General features: G+C 38.1%; 3 protein-coding genes across 4 annotated transcripts in view; all 3 read left to right on the forward strand.

Moving 5' to 3' along the window:
- cd247 (CD247 molecule) overlaps positions 1-9296 on the forward strand; it is a 14490-nt gene extending 5194 nt beyond the window's left edge. The window contains exons 3-8 of the mRNA XM_029427134.1: positions 6574-6621; positions 6730-6795; positions 7005-7031; positions 7143-7196; positions 7405-7434; positions 7862-9296. Coding sequence (XP_029282994.1) covers positions 6574-6621; positions 6730-6795; positions 7005-7031; positions 7143-7196; positions 7405-7434; positions 7862-7927 — 291 coding nt within the window. The 3' untranslated portion in view covers positions 7928-9296. The remainder of the gene's footprint in view (positions 1-6573; positions 6622-6729; positions 6796-7004; positions 7032-7142; positions 7197-7404; positions 7435-7861) is intronic.
- Positions 9297-9436: 140 nt separating this feature from the next.
- Positions 9437-13572, forward strand: dnajc27 (DnaJ (Hsp40) homolog, subfamily C, member 27). 2 transcript variants are annotated; one of them, XM_029427139.1, is made up of 7 exons: positions 9437-9836; positions 10666-10748; positions 10897-10966; positions 11157-11321; positions 12086-12208; positions 12286-12446; positions 12757-13572. In XM_029427139.1, exons 1-7 carry the CDS (start codon positions 9759-9761, stop codon positions 12887-12889), a joined length of 813 nt encoding a protein of 270 aa, XP_029282999.1. In that variant the 5' UTR covers positions 9437-9758; the 3' UTR covers positions 12890-13572. The 2 variants fall into 2 exon arrangements, with proteins under 2 accessions (XP_029282999.1, XP_029282998.1); XM_029427138.1 differs by having other exon boundaries at positions 9438-9845.
- A 1822-nt stretch (positions 13573-15394) lies between these two features.
- Positions 15395-16667, forward strand: LOC115005347 (putative claudin-24). The gene has a single exon (XM_029427122.1). The coding sequence runs from the start codon at positions 15720-15722 to the stop codon at positions 16371-16373; it is 654 nt and encodes a 217-aa protein (XP_029282982.1). The 5' UTR covers positions 15395-15719; the 3' UTR covers positions 16374-16667.
- The last annotated feature ends 2286 nt before the right edge of the window (positions 16668-18953 follow it).

The following is an 18953-nucleotide window of genomic DNA, read 5'->3' on the forward strand; positions in this document are numbered from 1 at the left end:
CCATCATCATGTAACATCCGTCATCATGTAACATCCATCATCATGTAACATCCGTCATCATGTAACATCCATCATCATGTAACATCCATCATCCATCATCATGTAACATCCGTCATCATGTAACATCCATCATCATGTAACATCCATCATCATGTAACATCCATCATCATGTAACATCCGTCATCATGTAACATCCGTCATCATGTAACATCCATCATCCATCATCATGTAACATCCATCATCATGTAACATCCATCATCCATCATCATGTAACATCCATCATCATGTAACATCCATCATCATGTAACAGCCGTCATCATGTAACATCCATCATCATGTAACATCCATCATCATGTAACATCCGTCATCATGTAACATCCATCATCATGTAACATCCATCATCATGTAACATCCATCATCATGTAACAGCCGTCATCATGTAACATCCATCATCATGTAACATCCATCATCATGTAACATCCGTCATCATGTAACATCCATCATCATGTAACATCCGTCATCATGTAACATCCATCATCATGTAACATCCATCATCCATCATCATGTAACATCCGTCATCATGTAACATCCATCATCATGTAACATCCATCATCATGTAACATCCATCATCATGTAACATCCATCATCATGTAACATCCGTCATCATGTAACATCCGTCATCATGTAACATCCATCATCATGTAACATCCGTCATCATGTAACATCCGTCATCATGTAACATCCGTCATCATGTAACATCCGTCATCATGTAACATCCGTCATCATGTAACATCCGTCATCATGTAACATCCATCATCATGTAACATCCGTCATCATGTAACATCCATCATCATGTAACAGCCGTCATCATGTAACATCCATCATCATGTAACAGCCGTCATCATGTAACATCCATCATCATGTAACATCCATCATCATGTAACATCCATCATCATGTAACATCCATCATCATGTAACAGCCGTCATCATGTAACATCCATCATCATGTAACATCCGTCATCATGTAACATCCGTCATCATGTAACATCCGTCATCATGTAACATCCATCATCATGTAACAGCCGTCATCATGTAACATCCATCATCATGTAACAGCCGTCATCATGTAACATCCATCATCATGTAACAGCCATCATCATGTAACATCCATCATCATGTAACATCCGTCATCATGTAACATCCGTCATCATGTAACATCCGTCATCATGTAACATCCATCATCATGTAACATCCGTCATCATGTAACATCCGTCATCATGTAACATCCGTCATCATGTAACATCCGTCATCATGTAACATCCGTCATCATGTAACATCCGTCATCATGTAACATCCGTCATCATGTAACAGCCGTCATCATGTAACATCCATCATCATGTAACAGCCGTCATCATGTAACATCCATCATCATGTAACATCCATCATCATGTAACATCCATCATCATGTAACATCCATCATCATGTAACAGCCGTCATCATGTAACATCCATCATCATGTAACATCCGTCATCATGTAACATCCGTCATCATGTAACATTCATCATCATGTACATCCGTCATCATGTAACATCCGTCATCATGTAACATCCATCATCATGTAACATCCATCATCCATCATCATGTAACATCCATCATCATGTAACATCCATCATCCATCATCATGTAACATCCGTCATCATGTAACATCCGTCATCATGTAACATCCGTCATCATGTAACATCCGTCATCATGTAACATCCGTCATCATGTAACAGCCGTCATCATGTAACATCCATCATCATGTAACATCCGTCATCATGTAACAGCCGTCATCATGTAACAGCCGTCATCATGTAACATCCATCATCATGTAACAGCCGTCATCATGTAACATCCATCATCATGTAACATCCATCATCATGTAACATCCATCATCATGTAACAGCCGTCATCATGTAACATCCATCATCATGTAACATCCATCATCATGTAACATCCATCATCATGTAACAGCCGTCATCATGTAACATCCATCATCATGTAACATCCGTCATCATGTAACAGCCGTCATCATGTAACATCCGTCATCATGTAACATCCGTCATCATGTAACATCCGTCATCATGTAACAACTGTCATCATGTAACATCCGTCATCATGTAACATCCGTCATCATGTAACATCCGTCATCATGTAACATCCGTCATCATGTAACATCCGTCATCATGTAACAGCCGTCATCATGTAACATCCATCATCATGTAACATCCGTCATCATGTAACATCCATCATCCATCATCATGTAACATCCATCATCATGTAACATCCATCATCCATCATCATGTAACATCCATCATCATGTAACATCCATCATCATGTAACAGCCGTCATCATGTAACATCCATCATCATGTAACATCCATCATCATGTAACATCCATCATCCATCATCATGTAACATCCATCATCATGTAACATCCATCATCCATCATCATGTAACATCCGTCATCATGTAACATCCGTCATCATGTAACATCCGTCATCATGTAACATCCGTCATCATGTAACATCCGTCATCATGTAACATCCGTCATCATGTAACATCCGTCATCATGTAACAGCCGTCATCATGTAACATCCATCATCATGTAACAGCCGTCATCATGTAACATCCATCATCATGTAACATCCATCATCATGTAACATCCATCATCATGTAACAGCCGTCATCATGTAACATCCATCATCATGTAACATCCATCATCATGTAACATCCATCATCATGTAACAGCCGTCATCATGTAACATCCATCATCATGTAACATCCATCATCATGTAACATCCGTCATCATGTAACATCCGTCATCATGTAAACATCCGTCATCATGTAACATCCGTCATCATGTAACATCCGTCATCATGTAACAGCCGTCATCATGTAACATCCATCATCATGTAACATCCATCATCATGTAACATCCGTCATCATGTAACATCCATCATCCATCATCATGTAACATCCATCATCATGTAACATCCATCATCCATCATCATGTAACATCCATCATCATGTAACATCCATCATCATGTAACAGCCGTCATCATGTAACATCCATCATCATGTAACATCCATCATCATGTAACATCCGTCATCATGTAACATCCATCATCATGTAACATCCGTCATCATGTAACATCCATCATCATGTAACATCCATCATCCATCATCATGTAACATCCGTCATCATGTAACATCCATCATCATGTAACATCCATCATCATGTAACATCCATCATCATGTAACAGCCGTCATCATGTAACATCCATCATCATGTAACATCCATCATCATGTAACATCCGTCATCATGTAACATCCATCATCATGTAACATCCATCATCCATCATCATGTAACATCCATCATCATGTAACATCCATCATCCATCATCATGTAACATCCGTCATCATGTAACATCCGTCATCATGTAACATCCATCATCATGTAACATCCGTCATCATGTAACATCCGTCATCATGTAACATCCATCATCATGTAACATCCATCATCATGTAACAATCCGTCATCATGTAACATCCGTCATCATGTAACAGCCGTCATCATGTAACATCCATCATCATGTAACATCCATCATCATGTAACAGCCGTCATCATGTAACATCCATCATCATGTAACATCCGTCATCATGTAACATCCGTCATCATGTAACAGCCGTCATCATGTAACATCCGTCATCATGTAACATCCGTCATCATGTAACATCCGTCATCATGTAACATCCGTCATCATGTAACAATCCGTCATCATGTAACATCCATCATGTACATCCATCATCATGTAACATCCGTCATCATGTAACATCCGTCATCATGTAACATCCGTCATCATGTAACATCCGTCATCATGTAACATCCGTCATCATGTAACATCCGTCATCATGTAACATCCGTCATCATGTAACATCCATCATGTAACATCCATCATGTAACATCCGTCATCATGTAACAGCCGTCATCATGTAACATCCATCATCATGTAACATCCGTCATCATGTAACATCCGTCATCATCGTAACATCCGTCATCATGTAACATCCGTCATCATGTAACATCCGTCATCATGTAACATCCGTCATCATGTAACATCCGTCATCATGTAACATCCGTCATCATGTAACATCCGTCATCATGTAACATCCGTCATCATGTAACATACAGCCGTCATCATGTAACATCCATCATCATGTAACATCCATCATCATGTAACAGCCATCATTATGTAACATCCATCATCATGTAACAGCCGTTTTCATGTAACATCCATCATCATGTAACATCCATCATCATGTAACATCCATCATCATGTAACATCCATCATCATGTAACAGCCGTCATCATGTAACATCCATCATCATGTAACATCCATCATCATGTAACATCCGTCATCATGTAACAGCCGTCATCATGTAACATCCGTCATCATGTAACATCCGTCATCATGTAACATCCGTCATCATGTAACATCCGTCATCATGTAACATCCGTCATCATGTAACATCCATCATGTAACATCCATCATGTAACATCCGTCATCATGTAACATCCGTCATCATGTAACATCCGTCATCATGTAACATCCGTCATCATGTAACATCCGTCATCATGTAACAGCCGTCATCATGTAACATCCATCATCATGTAACAGCCGTCATCATGTAACATCCATCATCATGTAACATCCATCATCATGTAACATCCGTCATCATGTAACATCCGTCATCATGTAACATCCGTCATCATGTAACATCCGTCATCATGTAACATCCGTCATCATGTAACATCCGTCATCATGTAACATCCATCATGTAACATCCATCATGTAACATCCGTCATCATGTAACATCCGTCATCATGTAACATCCGTCATCATGTAACATCCGTCATCATGTAACATCCGTCATCATGTAACATCCGTCATCATGTAACAGCCGTCATCATGTAACATCCATCATCATGTAACAGCCGTCATCATGTAACATCCATCATCATGTAACATCCATCATCATGTAACATCCGTCATCATGTAACATCCGTCATCATGTAACATCCGTCATCATGTAACAGCCGTCATCATGTAACATCCATCATCATGTAACATCCATCATCATGTAACAGCCGTCATTATGTAACATCCATCATCATGTAACAGCCGTCATCATGTAACATCCATCATCATGTAACATCCGTCATCATGTAACATCCGTCATCATGTAACATCCGTCATCATGTAACATCCATCATCATGTAACATCCGTCATCATGTAACATCCGTCATCATGTAACAGCCGTCATCATGTAACATCCATCATCATGTAACATCCATCATCATGTAACAGCCGTCATTATGTCACATCCATCATCATGTAACAGCCGTTTTCATGTAACATCCATCATCATGTAACATCCATCATCATGTAACATCCATCATCATGTAACATCCATCATCATGTAACAGCCGTCATCATGTAACATCCATCATCATGTAACATCCGTCATCATGTAACATCCGTCATCATGTAACATCCGTCATCATGTAACATCCATCATGTAACATCCATCATGTAACATCCGTCATCATGTAACATCCGTCATCATGTAACATCCGTCATCATGTAACATCCGTCATCATGTAACATCCATCATGTAACATCCATCATGTAACATCCGTCATCATGTAACAGCCGTCATCATGTAACATCCATCATCATGTAACATCCGTCATCATGTAACATCCGTCATCATGTAACATCCGTCATCATGTAACAGCCGTCATCATGTAACATCCATCATCATGTAACAGCCGTCATCATGTAACATCCATCATCATGTAACATCCATCATCATGTAACATCCGTCATCATGTAACATCCGTCATCATGTAACATCCGTCATCATGTAACAGCCGTCATCATGTAACAGCCGTCATCATGTAACATCCGTCATCATGTAACATCCGTCATCATGTAACATCCGTCATCATGTAACATCCATCATGTAACATCCATCATGTAACATCCATCATGTAACATCCGTCATCATGTAACAGCCGTCATCATGTAACATCCATCATCATGTAACATCCGTCATCATGTAACATCCGTCATCATCTAACATCCGTCATCATGTAACATCCGTCATCATGTAACATCCGTCATCATGTAACATCCGTCATCATCTAACATCCGTCATCATGTAACATCCGTCATCATGTAACATCCGTCATCATGTAACATCCATCATCATGTAACATCCGTCATCATGTAACATCCGTCATCATGTAACATCCGTCATCATGTAACATCCGTCATCATGTAACATCCGTCATCATGTAACATCCGTCATCATGTAACATCCATCATCATGTAACATCCATCATCATGTAACATCCGTCATCATGTAACATCCATCATCATGTAACATCCATCATCATGTAACATCCATCATCATGTAACATCCGTCATCATGTAACATCATGTATTTTATTTTAAATACTTTTAGTTCTTCAAAAGCAAAGTGAAAGCATCGGAGGATCAAAATCTCTACAGCGTGAGTTTTCAACTTTATTTATAACGTTTGTTTGTGTTGGTTCACTGGAACCGAAAGAGATCATAAATAAATAATAAATAAATAAATACAAGTTTGTGCTGCGTTCAGGACCTGAAGGGTCAGGACTCTGGAGGTTACGCCCCCCTGCGGAGAGGAGACCCCGAGAGAGGAAGAGTGAGTTACTCACACACACTTTCATAATTTTTATTATTTTATTAACTTAATGTCTTTATTAAATGTAATGATTGATTTATTACATTTATTTAATGAATTAATGAATTTATTAAATCATTTATTTAATAAATATATTAATTAATTAAATGTATTCATTAATTAAATGTGTTTATTTTTCAAATGTATTTTGTATCTGCTCTGTGTTGTAGAACCATGGAGCAGACGACACGTACACGGTAACTAATATAATAATATTAGTTGTTGATAAATATTTGTAATCATAGGTTTATTAATAAAACACAATACTATATTAATGTAAATAATATAAACGCAATTTAAATGTTCAGGACCTGAACAGACGTCCAGAAGGAGAATATAAAGAGCTTCCTGTGAAGAGAGAGGTCAGTGTGTTTTATGTAAATCTTATTTCATTTGTATTATTAAAGTCTAAACTTCATTTATTTAAGTAAACAGAAGTTTATACGACGATGTATTATTTATTAATGAGATTAAAAACGGCAAAGTGAAGATTTTGCGTTTTCCTTAACTTAACTTAACTTAACTTGAATTATGTATTTAATATTAAAATGATTGCTATTTGTGTCGCAGCGTCAGAGAAAGAATGATCAGGTTTACCAGGTGAGAGGAAACTCTGATATTATTACTTATTATATGTATTATTATTTGGTATATTCCCTGTTGTATTTGCTGTATATTGTTATTATTATTTATATAATAATTATGATATATATATATATATATATATATATATATATTGTTGTTATATTATTATATTATTATGTTATAATATATTATTATTATAGTAATAATGTGTATCTATAATGTATTGTTGTATTATTATAATATAATAATAATAATAATAATAATAATATTTGTATATATAGTAAATTGTTGTATTATAATAATAATAATAATAATATTTGTATATATAATTGATTGTTGTATAATAATAATAATAATAATTATTATTATTATCATTATAATAATAATAATACAACAATACTGTGTATATATAATTGACTGCTGTGTTGTTTGCTGTGTTCAGGGTCTGAGTTCGGCCTCCAGAGACACGTATGACTCCCTTCAGATGCAGGCGCTGCCTTCACGCTAAAATATAAAAATGATTGTAGTTTCACGACGACGATCAGAGTGTCCATCTTTAATTTACAGATTTCAAACTAAAATCTGTATTTTTAATAGTTTTAGGATAATTTTTAAAAATGTAGTCGATGGACCTCAGCATTTATAATGATAAATAAATATTAAGGGGTTTGACTTTTATCTATTAGTTAATCCAAAATGCTTTCCTTAATTGTCCTTTTTAACGAAATTGAATGTTAATCTGTAAAATTAATCTCTTTTAAAACGTCTGCAGAAAACCGTTAACTTTCAAAGTAAAAGAACGAGAAATTTTTTATACGATTATAAATCTTTCCAAAGTTTTCACGTTTTATAAAATAACTTTTCTATTTTACAGAATATGAATTTTAACAGCAGTTAGTTTCTTACATTATCCGTCTCCTACATGTTGAAAGCTTTTTATGTAAAATAACAAATACAGTGTTAAAATATTTACTTCTGAAACTAGCGGAGATTTAAAATACTTTTATGAATTATTATCAACTTTAAAAATGTTTAAAAACTCTGAAGTTGAGTCGAGAGAAAGAGAAACTTTCCGCTGTTTTATATTTATAAAGATGTTTTATCTAATTATCTTTTACTTTTTTTAATGTGTCATTTAGTTTTTGTAAAGTCTGGATTTGCATGGAGCTCCAAAGAGTTTGATATTAAAATAATAAATAAGACATCATTAGATAAATAATCATACGAATAAATACAAATATAAAATTATTTTCATTTAATACGTTTTTTTAAAATAATAAAATGTCCCTTTTATTCCTCAATATATATTATACATTTATATTTGATCTGTCAATCAAAACAAAAGGGCGGGGCCAGTGATGTGATTGGCTCTTTCTTGTCATGGACAGCCAATCACATCACTGGCTCTGAATTAAATAAAATAAGATATTTTGAATAATAAATAAAACGTGTTGGATTATTTCCCAATTTAACGATTAAATAATACATTTTATGTGCTTTATTTATTGAATATTGGACTCTTTGGGCCTCCATACTTTAGACAATAAAAAAAGACATATCGCAGTTTTAAGATTTTATTGTAAAATTTAAGAAATATTCAGTGTAGCTTTAAGTGTTTTGCCTTCAAAAGTAATTTTACTGTTTTATTTTGCTGTCGACGTGGTTTTGACGCTTTTATACTGCAATATTTTAACCACGTAGTTATTGTGAAAGCATAAACATTTAAATAATTAGTGATTTGTTTTTCCTGATATTTTCCTGAGAATGTGTTTTGAATGTGGATATTTAGCTTTGAAGTTATTGTTCATGTTTTCTCTGTAAAAGCTTCTCTGAGTTTATTTCTGATATTAAAATGCTTCATAAAGATGATAAAGAAAGTGTGTGTGTGTGTGTGTGTTGTAGGAATACTGCACAATAAACACACATGACCAGAAGACCATTGATAAAGATGTTATGATATGTTTAAGGGGATTTGAATATATTTGGTATTTTTGGAATCTACTGGTTTTATTTTGAAAAGAAAGAGCGGAAGTCCTGTTTCAGCTTTCAAACGGCTAACTTTAGCATTGTAAGCTATGGTGCTAGTCTCTGTGTTTCTGCTGTATGTTACAATGGCAGCTGAACCAAAACATTAGCACTGATGCTAAAGTAAACAATGCGGTCTGAATAATTAAAACCATAATTATTCAGTTTCAGGGCGGTGATCAGTACTCGCCGGCTAGCTAACGCTAGTTAGCCCTGTTAGCATTCCAACAACAACAACAACAACAACAACACCGCAGCTGTCATCGCGGATCCCGCACTTCACCGCAACACAAGGCCGTTTAGAAGAAATACAAATGGAAACAAACGCGCCGAAGCGACGAGATAACAAGAAGTCTCTGCGCGTGAAGGTGATCAGCCTCGGGAACGCGGAGGTGGGGAAGGTGACTGACCAGCTCTTCATCTCAAACCAAACTCCATGTTGAATTCAGCAGATTTGAGATGCGACAAACCTTGGGAGCTAGCTTGCTATATATTTATTCATAACTGTTTTAAAACTGGCCTTAGCTTTAATGACAAACGTTTATTTCACTAATCTTCTAATGATGCTTGATGTTGTGCATTCCAACACCAGACTCCGTTTAAAAATCAACCACTTTCACGCTTCCTTGCTTATTGCTAATAATTCATCCACAGTGCAACATCAACAACGATGTGTTTCGAAAGACTATGTTCTTTATGACTCGGCATATAAAAGACGAATTAATATTTAATAATTTGTTTTATTATTAACATTCCTCCTGCTGTCTTCATTCAGCAGCAAAGGCGACACTTGCTGAACGAACCAAGTTAACCGGAGAGAAATGATGATATTGTAATAAAGTAAAGTCTGCTTGGTGTATTATATGAATGCCGAATTTGCCAGGAGAACACAGTGATTCTAAAATAGTTATAAAGTAGGGTTGAACTAATATGTGTTTTTGTATAAAAGCAATGCAGCTTTAAATTGTCTCCATCTTTTCGTAGGCCGAATTTAATTAAAATGTCTAAAATAATCTGCAATTATTCATTGAGCTTCAGAACTATACTCCATAACATCGGCATAGTCTCCACTAAAATTCGGAATACATTTTACATGTAAATATTCATAGATTTTACCTTTCCTGCTGTCATCGTTTAGAAATCCACACTAAAATTGCTGGATTTTTGAATGGAGTCTGGCGTGAAAGAGGATGTAGCTCATAAATGTATTTTCCTTTTCAGAGCTGCATTATTAAACGCTACTGTGAGAAGAGGTTTGTTCCCAAGTATTTGGCCACTATTGGTATCGACTATGGCGTCACCAAGTAAGTTCATATATATATATATATATGTATGTATGTATGTATGTATGTATGTATGTATGTATGTATGTATGTATATATATTTGTTTTCATGACACTTCATGTCATGAGTGGTGTGTGTTCATGTCAACTGTGTGTGTTCTGCTGTCAGAGTGCAGGTTCGCGACAGAGAAATTAAAGTGAATATCTTTGACATGGCCGGTCATCCTTTCTTCTATGAAGTGAGTCACTTTCTATATAAATATAATATAATATAATGTGCATATGTTGTCACATTCATTTATCATATCTGTATTTACATTTATTTAATTTAATAATTTGTTAGATTTGTTTGTGTTTGCTAAAGTTGTAATGTGGGAGCCTTCCAGCAGGGGGCGCCACATGTGTTATAGGTGTTGTTTGTGTGTCCAGGTGCGTAACGAGTTCTATAAGGACAGTCAGGGCGTGCTGCTGGTTTACGACGTCGGCCTGCGGGAGAGTTTCGACGCCCTGGACAGCTGGCTCGGGGAGATGAAGCAGGAAATGGGCTCTCAGGCCAACATGGACAGCATCGTGTTCGTAGTGTGTGCCAACAAGGTCAAACACGCGCACACACACACACACACACACACACACACACACACACTGCCATTAGGGAATACCGTTTCCATGAAGGGGTGTACTTGGTCTGCAACAATGTTTAGGTAGGTGGTACGTGTCAAAGTAACATCCACATGGCAGGACTCAAGGTTTCCCAGCAGATGCCCAAAGCATCACACCGCCTCCGCCAGCTTGCCTTCTTCCCAGAGTGCATCCTGGTGCCATGTCTTCCCCAGGTAAGCGACGCACACGCACCGGGCCATCCACATGATGTAGAAGAAAACGTGATTCATCAGACCAGGCTTCCAGTTCTGATGCTCACGTGCCCATTGTAGGTGGGCAGCATGGGCAGCATGGGCACCCTGAGCGGTCTGCGGCTACGCAGCAAACGATGCGATGCACTGTGTGTTCTGACACCGTTCTAACAGAACCAGCTACAGTAGCTCTTCTATTGGATCGGACCACATGGGCCAGTCTTCGCTCCCCACGCGCGTCAATGAGCCTTGACCCCATGACCCTGTCGCCGGTTCACCGGTTTTCCTTCCTTGGACCACTTTTGGTGGTACTGACCACTGCAGACTGGGAACACCCCACAAGAGCTGCAGTTCTGGAGATGCTCTGACCTTCGTCTCGCCATCACAATCTTCCTTACGCTGCTTCCAACACATCAACTGTTCACCTACCCCCCACCGACAAAGTAAAAGCATTGTCTGCATCTGTTGCTTCTATATCTCGACTTCTGAACTGAGTCCTGGCTTCAGGTTGACCTGACGAAGCGGCGGGTGGTGGACGAGGGCGAGGGCCGTCTGTGGGCGGAGTCCAGAGGCTTTCATTACTTCGAGACGTCGGCGCAGAGCGGAGAGGGCATCAACGAGATGTTTCAGGTACATGGAACTGAAATCCTGGTTATTTATTTTAAGAAATAGTTTTGAGAATCTCGTTTGTTTGTTTGTTCTCGCAGGCGTTCTTCTCGTCCATCACCGACATGTGTGAGAACGGCGGGAAGCGTCCGGTGTCAGAGGTCAGCGTGGGCTTCACCAAAGAGCAGGCGGACACCATCCGACGCATCCGGAGCAGCAAAGACTCCTGGGACATGTTGGGGGTCAAACCTGGAGCCACGAGGTGAGTTTACAGCACAGAGGCTAGAACTACAAACTGAGTGTGTGTATAGAACTACAAACTGAGTGTGTGTATAGAACTACAAACTGAGTGTGTGTATAGAACTACAAACTGAGTGTGTGTATAGAACTACAAACTGAGTGTGTATAGAACTACAAACTGAGTGTGTGTATAGAACTACAAACTGAGTGTGTGTATAGAACTACAAACTGAGTGTGTGTATAGAACTACAAACTAAAAACAATATCTACCTCATCATACTTCTTGTTCTACTACAACATACTGATGTTGGTTCCCGCCCGCTTGTTTCTAGGGAGGAAGTCAACAAGGCGTACAGGAAGTTGGCGGTCCTGCTGCACCCGGACAAATGTGTGGCCCCGGGCAGCGAAGACGCCTTTAAGGCGGTGGTGAACGCTCGCACCTCGCTGCTGAAGAACATTAAATAACACTGACGCACATTTTATTTATTGAGGTCTTCGTTTCATGTTCTCGCCACAGGGCTGTTCGCCAACGTCACGTCCGCTTTGTGACCACCTTTAACTTATTTTGTGTGTGTGTGTGTGTGTGTGTGTGTGTGTGTGTGCGCGTGTGTGGTACCTGTGCGAAGCAAAAGGGGGCGATGTTTCCAGCGAAAGTTTTCTCGTTTCTGACACTTTGGAATTCGTCCGAAACATAAACTATAAAGTTTCGCTTTTACAGGAAGTGGAATTACAGACAGGACGCAGCGCATGCTAGCTGTTAGCATGCTAGCTGTTAGTATGCTAGTTTCAGTAGATATCTCTTGACTTTAACGTCAACACTCTTCACTTCCTGTTGACGCGTCAGCAGAGCGGCGGTCAAACGTCTGCGTTTAGCGGTGAAAATTAATCGTTTTATTTGCGTGTCAACATTTAGTCACGAAAGCTAAATATTAATCGTGTTTTAATCTCAATACGAGTTAAAGTCTGCATGTAATCAAAATGCATGTTTAATCTTTTATACTCAGCGACGTGTGTTCCCTGAAGGACGAAGTTGTTCCTCCAATCTGTGCCATAACATCTGTGTGTTTCTGTTTCCGTCGGATTCTTACACTCGGATCACACATTTGTTCCCTTAAGTTAATATTAAATTATTTGTGCCATCAAACTGATCATTAGTTCCCTCAAATTCCTAATTTTCCTCAAAGTGACCTTTGACATTGTTCCCTCATAATCCAAATGTGTTCCCTGAAATAACCAAGTTGTTTATTTATATCATTAATTTGTCCTAATTGCTATTTTGTTCCTCATTTGTTTCATTATATTTATAATTTGGTTATAATGCTCATAGTGCGAATGTGTTCCCTTAAGTGTCATATTATTATTAATGACTTGTTCCCTTAAGTAACTAATAGTCTGAAGTGATTTGTGCCATCAAACTGATCATTATCTCTTAAATTAGTCATTTGTTTCTTATTTGTGCCCTCAAATTTGTTGCGTTACATTTCTTGTTCCCTTAAGTGATTTATGTTCTTAATAATTAGACTACAAATTATTATATATATTATTATAATTATTATTATAAATTGTTTTCCTGAAATATGTTTTTCTTCAAATTGTTAGAAATTCACCTTTTTATATTATTATTTAAAGTTATTATTATAGAAAATCTAAACCTTAAAAACAATCTATAAATACGACATAATAAATGAATTGTTTACTAAATTAAAGCCTTTACTTTGTTTCTCCTGAACGTTTACGAACATTATGTTATTATAGCTTTAATATTTTCGCATTGTGTCAGAAATATAAAGCTTTGATGTGACTTATTTATAATTTCAGAGTGAACATCTTTTTGGAAATTATAAATGATGAATTTAAAGTTATTTAAATCATATATATATATATATATAATTAGTAAAATGTGGTTTTGTTAGTAAATAACGTAATACAAATTGAAACCAATAACAAACAAATTGAAATAATTGTTAAACAAAAAGAAAATACGATATAATTAGTAAAATTAAAAGAAATGCGGTTCATTTAGAAAATACTAAATTATTTAAAAAATAGAATTCTTTATAAAATAATTTGGAAAAAAAACCTCATTAAAATAATGAAACAATAAAAAAGTAACAAATACAAACACAAGAATCTGCATAAATAGAATAAAATGGACGATACAAACGTGTATCAATGTTTATAAATGAATTTAGCACATCAGTGTGTTGTGTGTTAAAAACACGTTATTTATTGTGTGTGACGAACACAGACACTGTGTGTTCCTGATGAATGAATGTGTCACAGTTTGACCTCCGTACCTCATGACTTCACACTCTGAGCTGTGTGTGTGTGTGTGTGCGAGTGTGTGCGAGTGTGTGTGTGTGTGTGCGTGCGAGTGTGTGCGAGTGTGTGTGTGTGCGTGCGTGCGTGCGTGCGTGTGTTACAGTCTCACTGGTTCTCGTAAGTGCACGTTTCACTGGACTGTTTTTGAAATAATAAAATTGTTTCTTGGACTCCAGCGTGTGTGTGTGCGTGCTCTTATACGTCTATCTTTGTGAGGACCTCCGTTTAGGAACCTTTTTAAAAGCGAGGACTTTTTGTAAAACGATTTTTCTTAACATGTATTTGTTCATTTCCTTCTTTATACATTTCTTTATATACGTTTAAAAATGTATATTTATTTATTTCTTGCATAAACTCTGCTTTTAATTTATTTAATTTTATGTGGGGTGGCTGCGGGGGGGGGGGGGGGTCCTTACACAAAACAACGAGCGATGCCGTTAACTTGAAGCAGAGATTTGTGCGTCGATAACATCCTGAATGATGCTGTTGTTAACACGCCGGCTCGGAGGCTGTACGTAGGCACGGGAGGGACAAAACAAAAGATATATAGGAGGTTAAAAAATGTGGAAATATGTTGGGGGGGGGGATACAAATACATTAAAAGTACAGCACAGATAAAATAGAGTCATTTATATGCAAAGAATAAATATATAAAAAAAGTATATAAATAAATATATACAGGAATAAATGAAAATGCTTATAATTATTCTTTGTTTATTATTCATTTCTCTGTATTGAAATATTTATTCCCCCCCCCTCACATATTAGATATTTCTACAGATGTTATATGGATGCATGCATTTGGCGCTCCCGGGCCTCCGTACTTCTCTCCCCTCACAGTTGATCTCTCCTCTCTGCCGGCGCTGCAGCTCTCAGAATATCTGGAAGCATCCTGGCCGGCGAGGAGCCCCCCCCCCCCAACGGTGGGGAGGTAAAGACACCCGGGGTCCCACGGACTCTAAGCGCCGCCGTCATGCAGCCGAGCATCCAGACTGTGGAGCTGTCGGGGGTGCTGCTGTGCGGGGGGGCCTGGCTGTGCTCGCTGGCCACCACCCTGATGTCCACCTGGCTGACTCTGTCCACCGAGCTGCTGCCCGGCGAGAGCTACGAGCTGGGGCTGTGGCAGAGCTGCGTGGTGCAGGAGCTGGGGGCGCTGGAGTGCCGGCCATACGACGGGCTTCTGGGGCTGCCGCCGGACATCAAGCTCGCCCGCGTCCTCATGTGCACCGCGCTGGCCGCCGGCCTGCTCGCGCTGCTGCTCGCCATCCCCGGCGTGCACACGGTGAACAGCTGCCACGAGGAGCCCCGCTGCAAGAGGGTGTTGAAGATGGCAGGGGGTGCGCTGGCGCTGGTGGCCGGGGTCCTGGGGCTCATCCCGGTGTCGTACATCGCCCACCTCACCGTGCTGCGCTTCTTCGACGACTCGCTGCCGGAGGTGGTGCCTCGCTGGGAGTTCGGGGACGCTCTGTTCTGCGGCTGGACGGCGGGCGTGCTTCACCTGGTGGCGGGGACGCTGCTGCTCACTTCCTGTTTGTGTCTGCAAAGGGACACCGGCAACGCGCCTATCCCCGTCCCCCTGGGGAGGGCGAGGGTCGGCCCCGCCAGGACCAGAACCGAGTACGTCTGAGACTCAAGTTTAAGTTGGTGAAATGCACGCGAGAGTTTTATGCTATTTTGGGCTTTTTGTCTTCCGTACGACGCAGAACGTGTTCTTCAGACGAGAGGAACACGAGAACATGAGAGTGTGTGTGTGTGTGTGTGTAGATGTAAACTCTCCACAGCTACATTACATAACGCCTCATGTACATATTAAACACTTGTAATATAAACGTGTGTTGATGTGAGTCATGAAGTGGGGAAGCTTCATGATCTCTGTTAATTTAATAGGGTTGGGGTTCACCTGGGTTAGGGTTAGGGTTCACCTGGGTTAGGGTTGGGGTTCACCTGGGTTAGGGTTGGGGTTCACCTGCACAAGTACTTTTACATTCTGAACTTTTCTGCAGACAAACCCACAAAACTTTACATTTTTATAAAACTAATTCAAGTTTTTGTTGCTCCAAAGTCCAAAACAGAAGAAAACTGTTGAATGTTTATTAATAAAGTTCCTTTTAAAATGTGTTAAATGAGGCTGGTAGATAAAAGAAATCTCTAAATCTTATTCAAAGTTGATGCAGATGCAAATAAACAAAACAAATGTAAGATAGATTTAAACGCTTTATTGTTCCAGTTTATTTCAATAAACTCAAACAATATAAAAGTTTGGCTGCACAGTTCGAGGTTTTGATAAAAACATTTGGTTTAAACTTTGATAATTCTTATTAACATCTTATTTAGTTCCAATCATTCAGAAGTTCTTTGTGTATTTTTCACTTCACAAAGAGAAACTGCTGCAGTTTTCTGGTTTTATTCGTGCAAAATAAATAAATAACCTTTATGTTGATTTTGTAGAAATATCAGCAGGAAGAAATAAATGATGATAAAATCTGATTAATGCTCAATTATTAACATAAAGTAAAATAATAGTAGTTTACCTGCAGATAGAGATTAAATGTGTTTATTTTCATTTGTTTTAATGTTTAGAAAAAGAAGCTGCTGATGTTTAAAATCACTTCATGTTCAATCAGAATTATTATTATTATCATCATTATTCTGATGCTTGGAATCATATGATTGTAAATAAAGATGCAGAATATAAATACTGACTCCTGGTGCTTTTTTGAGTCTTTGGGAAAATAATTAACTAATATTGTCATTAATTATTCACGTAATTATTATTTCTGCCCTGAAATATTAAGATAAAAATATAAATTAAATGGAACTATAACTTATTCATCCTTTTATATAATTCCCCCAAAAATGTACTTATTTTATCTATTTATATCTACATTTCCACATTTTCTTTATCAATTTACAGATGTATTAAATTTATGGCGCTTCTGTGACTCCATATTTCCCGACCTGTTTTTCAGAGTTTGATGTATTTTAATGTATGAAACTTATTTTTACATCAAATATAAATCCTTGAATGTTTCCTCCTCTCTGAACGTCAGCGTCTCATTGGCTCTCGCTGCTCCGTCCGCCTGCAGCCGACCAATGAGAGCTGCCTTTGTTCTGTTCACAATACGCTCATTATATCCCATAATGAGCAGCTGGCTCCACATCAGTCGACCACGCAGCAGCACTTCCACACGGAGACGCCGCCGTAAATATATCACAGGACAACAAATACATTAAATAACATGCAAACAAGAAATAAATACAATAAAATAACATGCAATTTGTTCAATTAACGTAAAATATAATGTAACATCAATTAAAATACTATGAGATAAAATAAAATAACAAAATAAAAATAGATAAAAATATTGAAATAAATAAATAAAATCAATCAATAAAATAGAATGGGAGAAAATAAAATACATTGAAATACAATAACATAACAAATAAAATAAAATAAAATCACATGCAATAGATTAACATTAAACAAAATATACAATATGATAAAATGAAATGTCAATGAACAACATTTGTCATGTTTCTGTGTGAAAGTTTTAGTTGTAACAACTTAGCCCTATAGAAACATCAGGGTCCCCACAGTGCAGCATAAATACACGCAGCAACCCACACTCCCAGAACAACATGAAAGATATGGTGCTGCAGGATCACCCTGCCCCCCCGCTGCTCTTTAATGACTCTTTTCCTCTCTGGGACAATGGAGCCGCGCTTTATAAAAACCTGGAAGTCTCACATTGTTTCACAGCGGCTCTCATCACGGAGCCAAACAGGAAAACACTGCCACCTCCAATCGCTCTGCCAACGCGACAAACCCTCCGGATGGACCGTGTTTAGAACAACTGCAGGTCGGACGCTGGGAACGCCACGTCTCCTCATTTCACCGTGACAAAACAACCTGTGAGAGATTAAAATATGAACACAAAGAGACACAAAAACTACAAAGAGACACAACAACTACAAAGAGACACAAAATGAATACAAAGAGACATAAAATGACCACAAAGAGACACAAAATGACTACAAAGAGACACAACAACTACAAAGAGACACAAAATGACTACAAAGAGTCACAAAACGACTACAAAGAGACACAAAACTACAAAGACACAAAACGACTACAAAGAGACACAAAACGACTACAAAGAGACACAGAATGACCACAAAGAGACATAAACAAAATGGCCACAAAGAG

The sequence above is a fragment of the Cottoperca gobio genome, unplaced genomic scaffold (genome assembly GCF_900634415.1).
Source record: "Cottoperca gobio unplaced genomic scaffold, fCotGob3.1 fCotGob3_293arrow_ctg1, whole genome shotgun sequence".
In the NCBI taxonomy this organism is placed as follows: Eukaryota; Metazoa; Chordata; class Actinopteri; order Perciformes; family Bovichtidae; genus Cottoperca; species Cottoperca gobio.

What these genes read in the sequence shown, in the direction of transcription:
- LOC115005347 (XM_029427122.1), top strand. Translation starts at nt 15,720, where the DNA reads ATGCAGCCGAGCATCCAGACTGTGGAGCTGTCGGGGGTGCTGCTGTGC.
- dnajc27 (XM_029427138.1), top strand. Translation starts at nt 9,759, where the DNA reads ATGGAAACAAACGCGCCGAAGCGACGAGATAACAAGAAGTCTCTGCGC. An exon ending in TCGTAGTGTGTGCCAACAAG is followed by an intron (nt 11,322 to 12,085) that starts GTCAAACACGCG and finishes TCCTGGCTTCAG; the next exon opens with GTTGACCTGACGAAGCGGCG. An exon ending in GCATCAACGAGATGTTTCAG is followed by an intron (nt 12,209 to 12,285) that starts GTACATGGAACT and finishes TTGTTCTCGCAG; the next exon opens with GCGTTCTTCTCGTCCATCAC.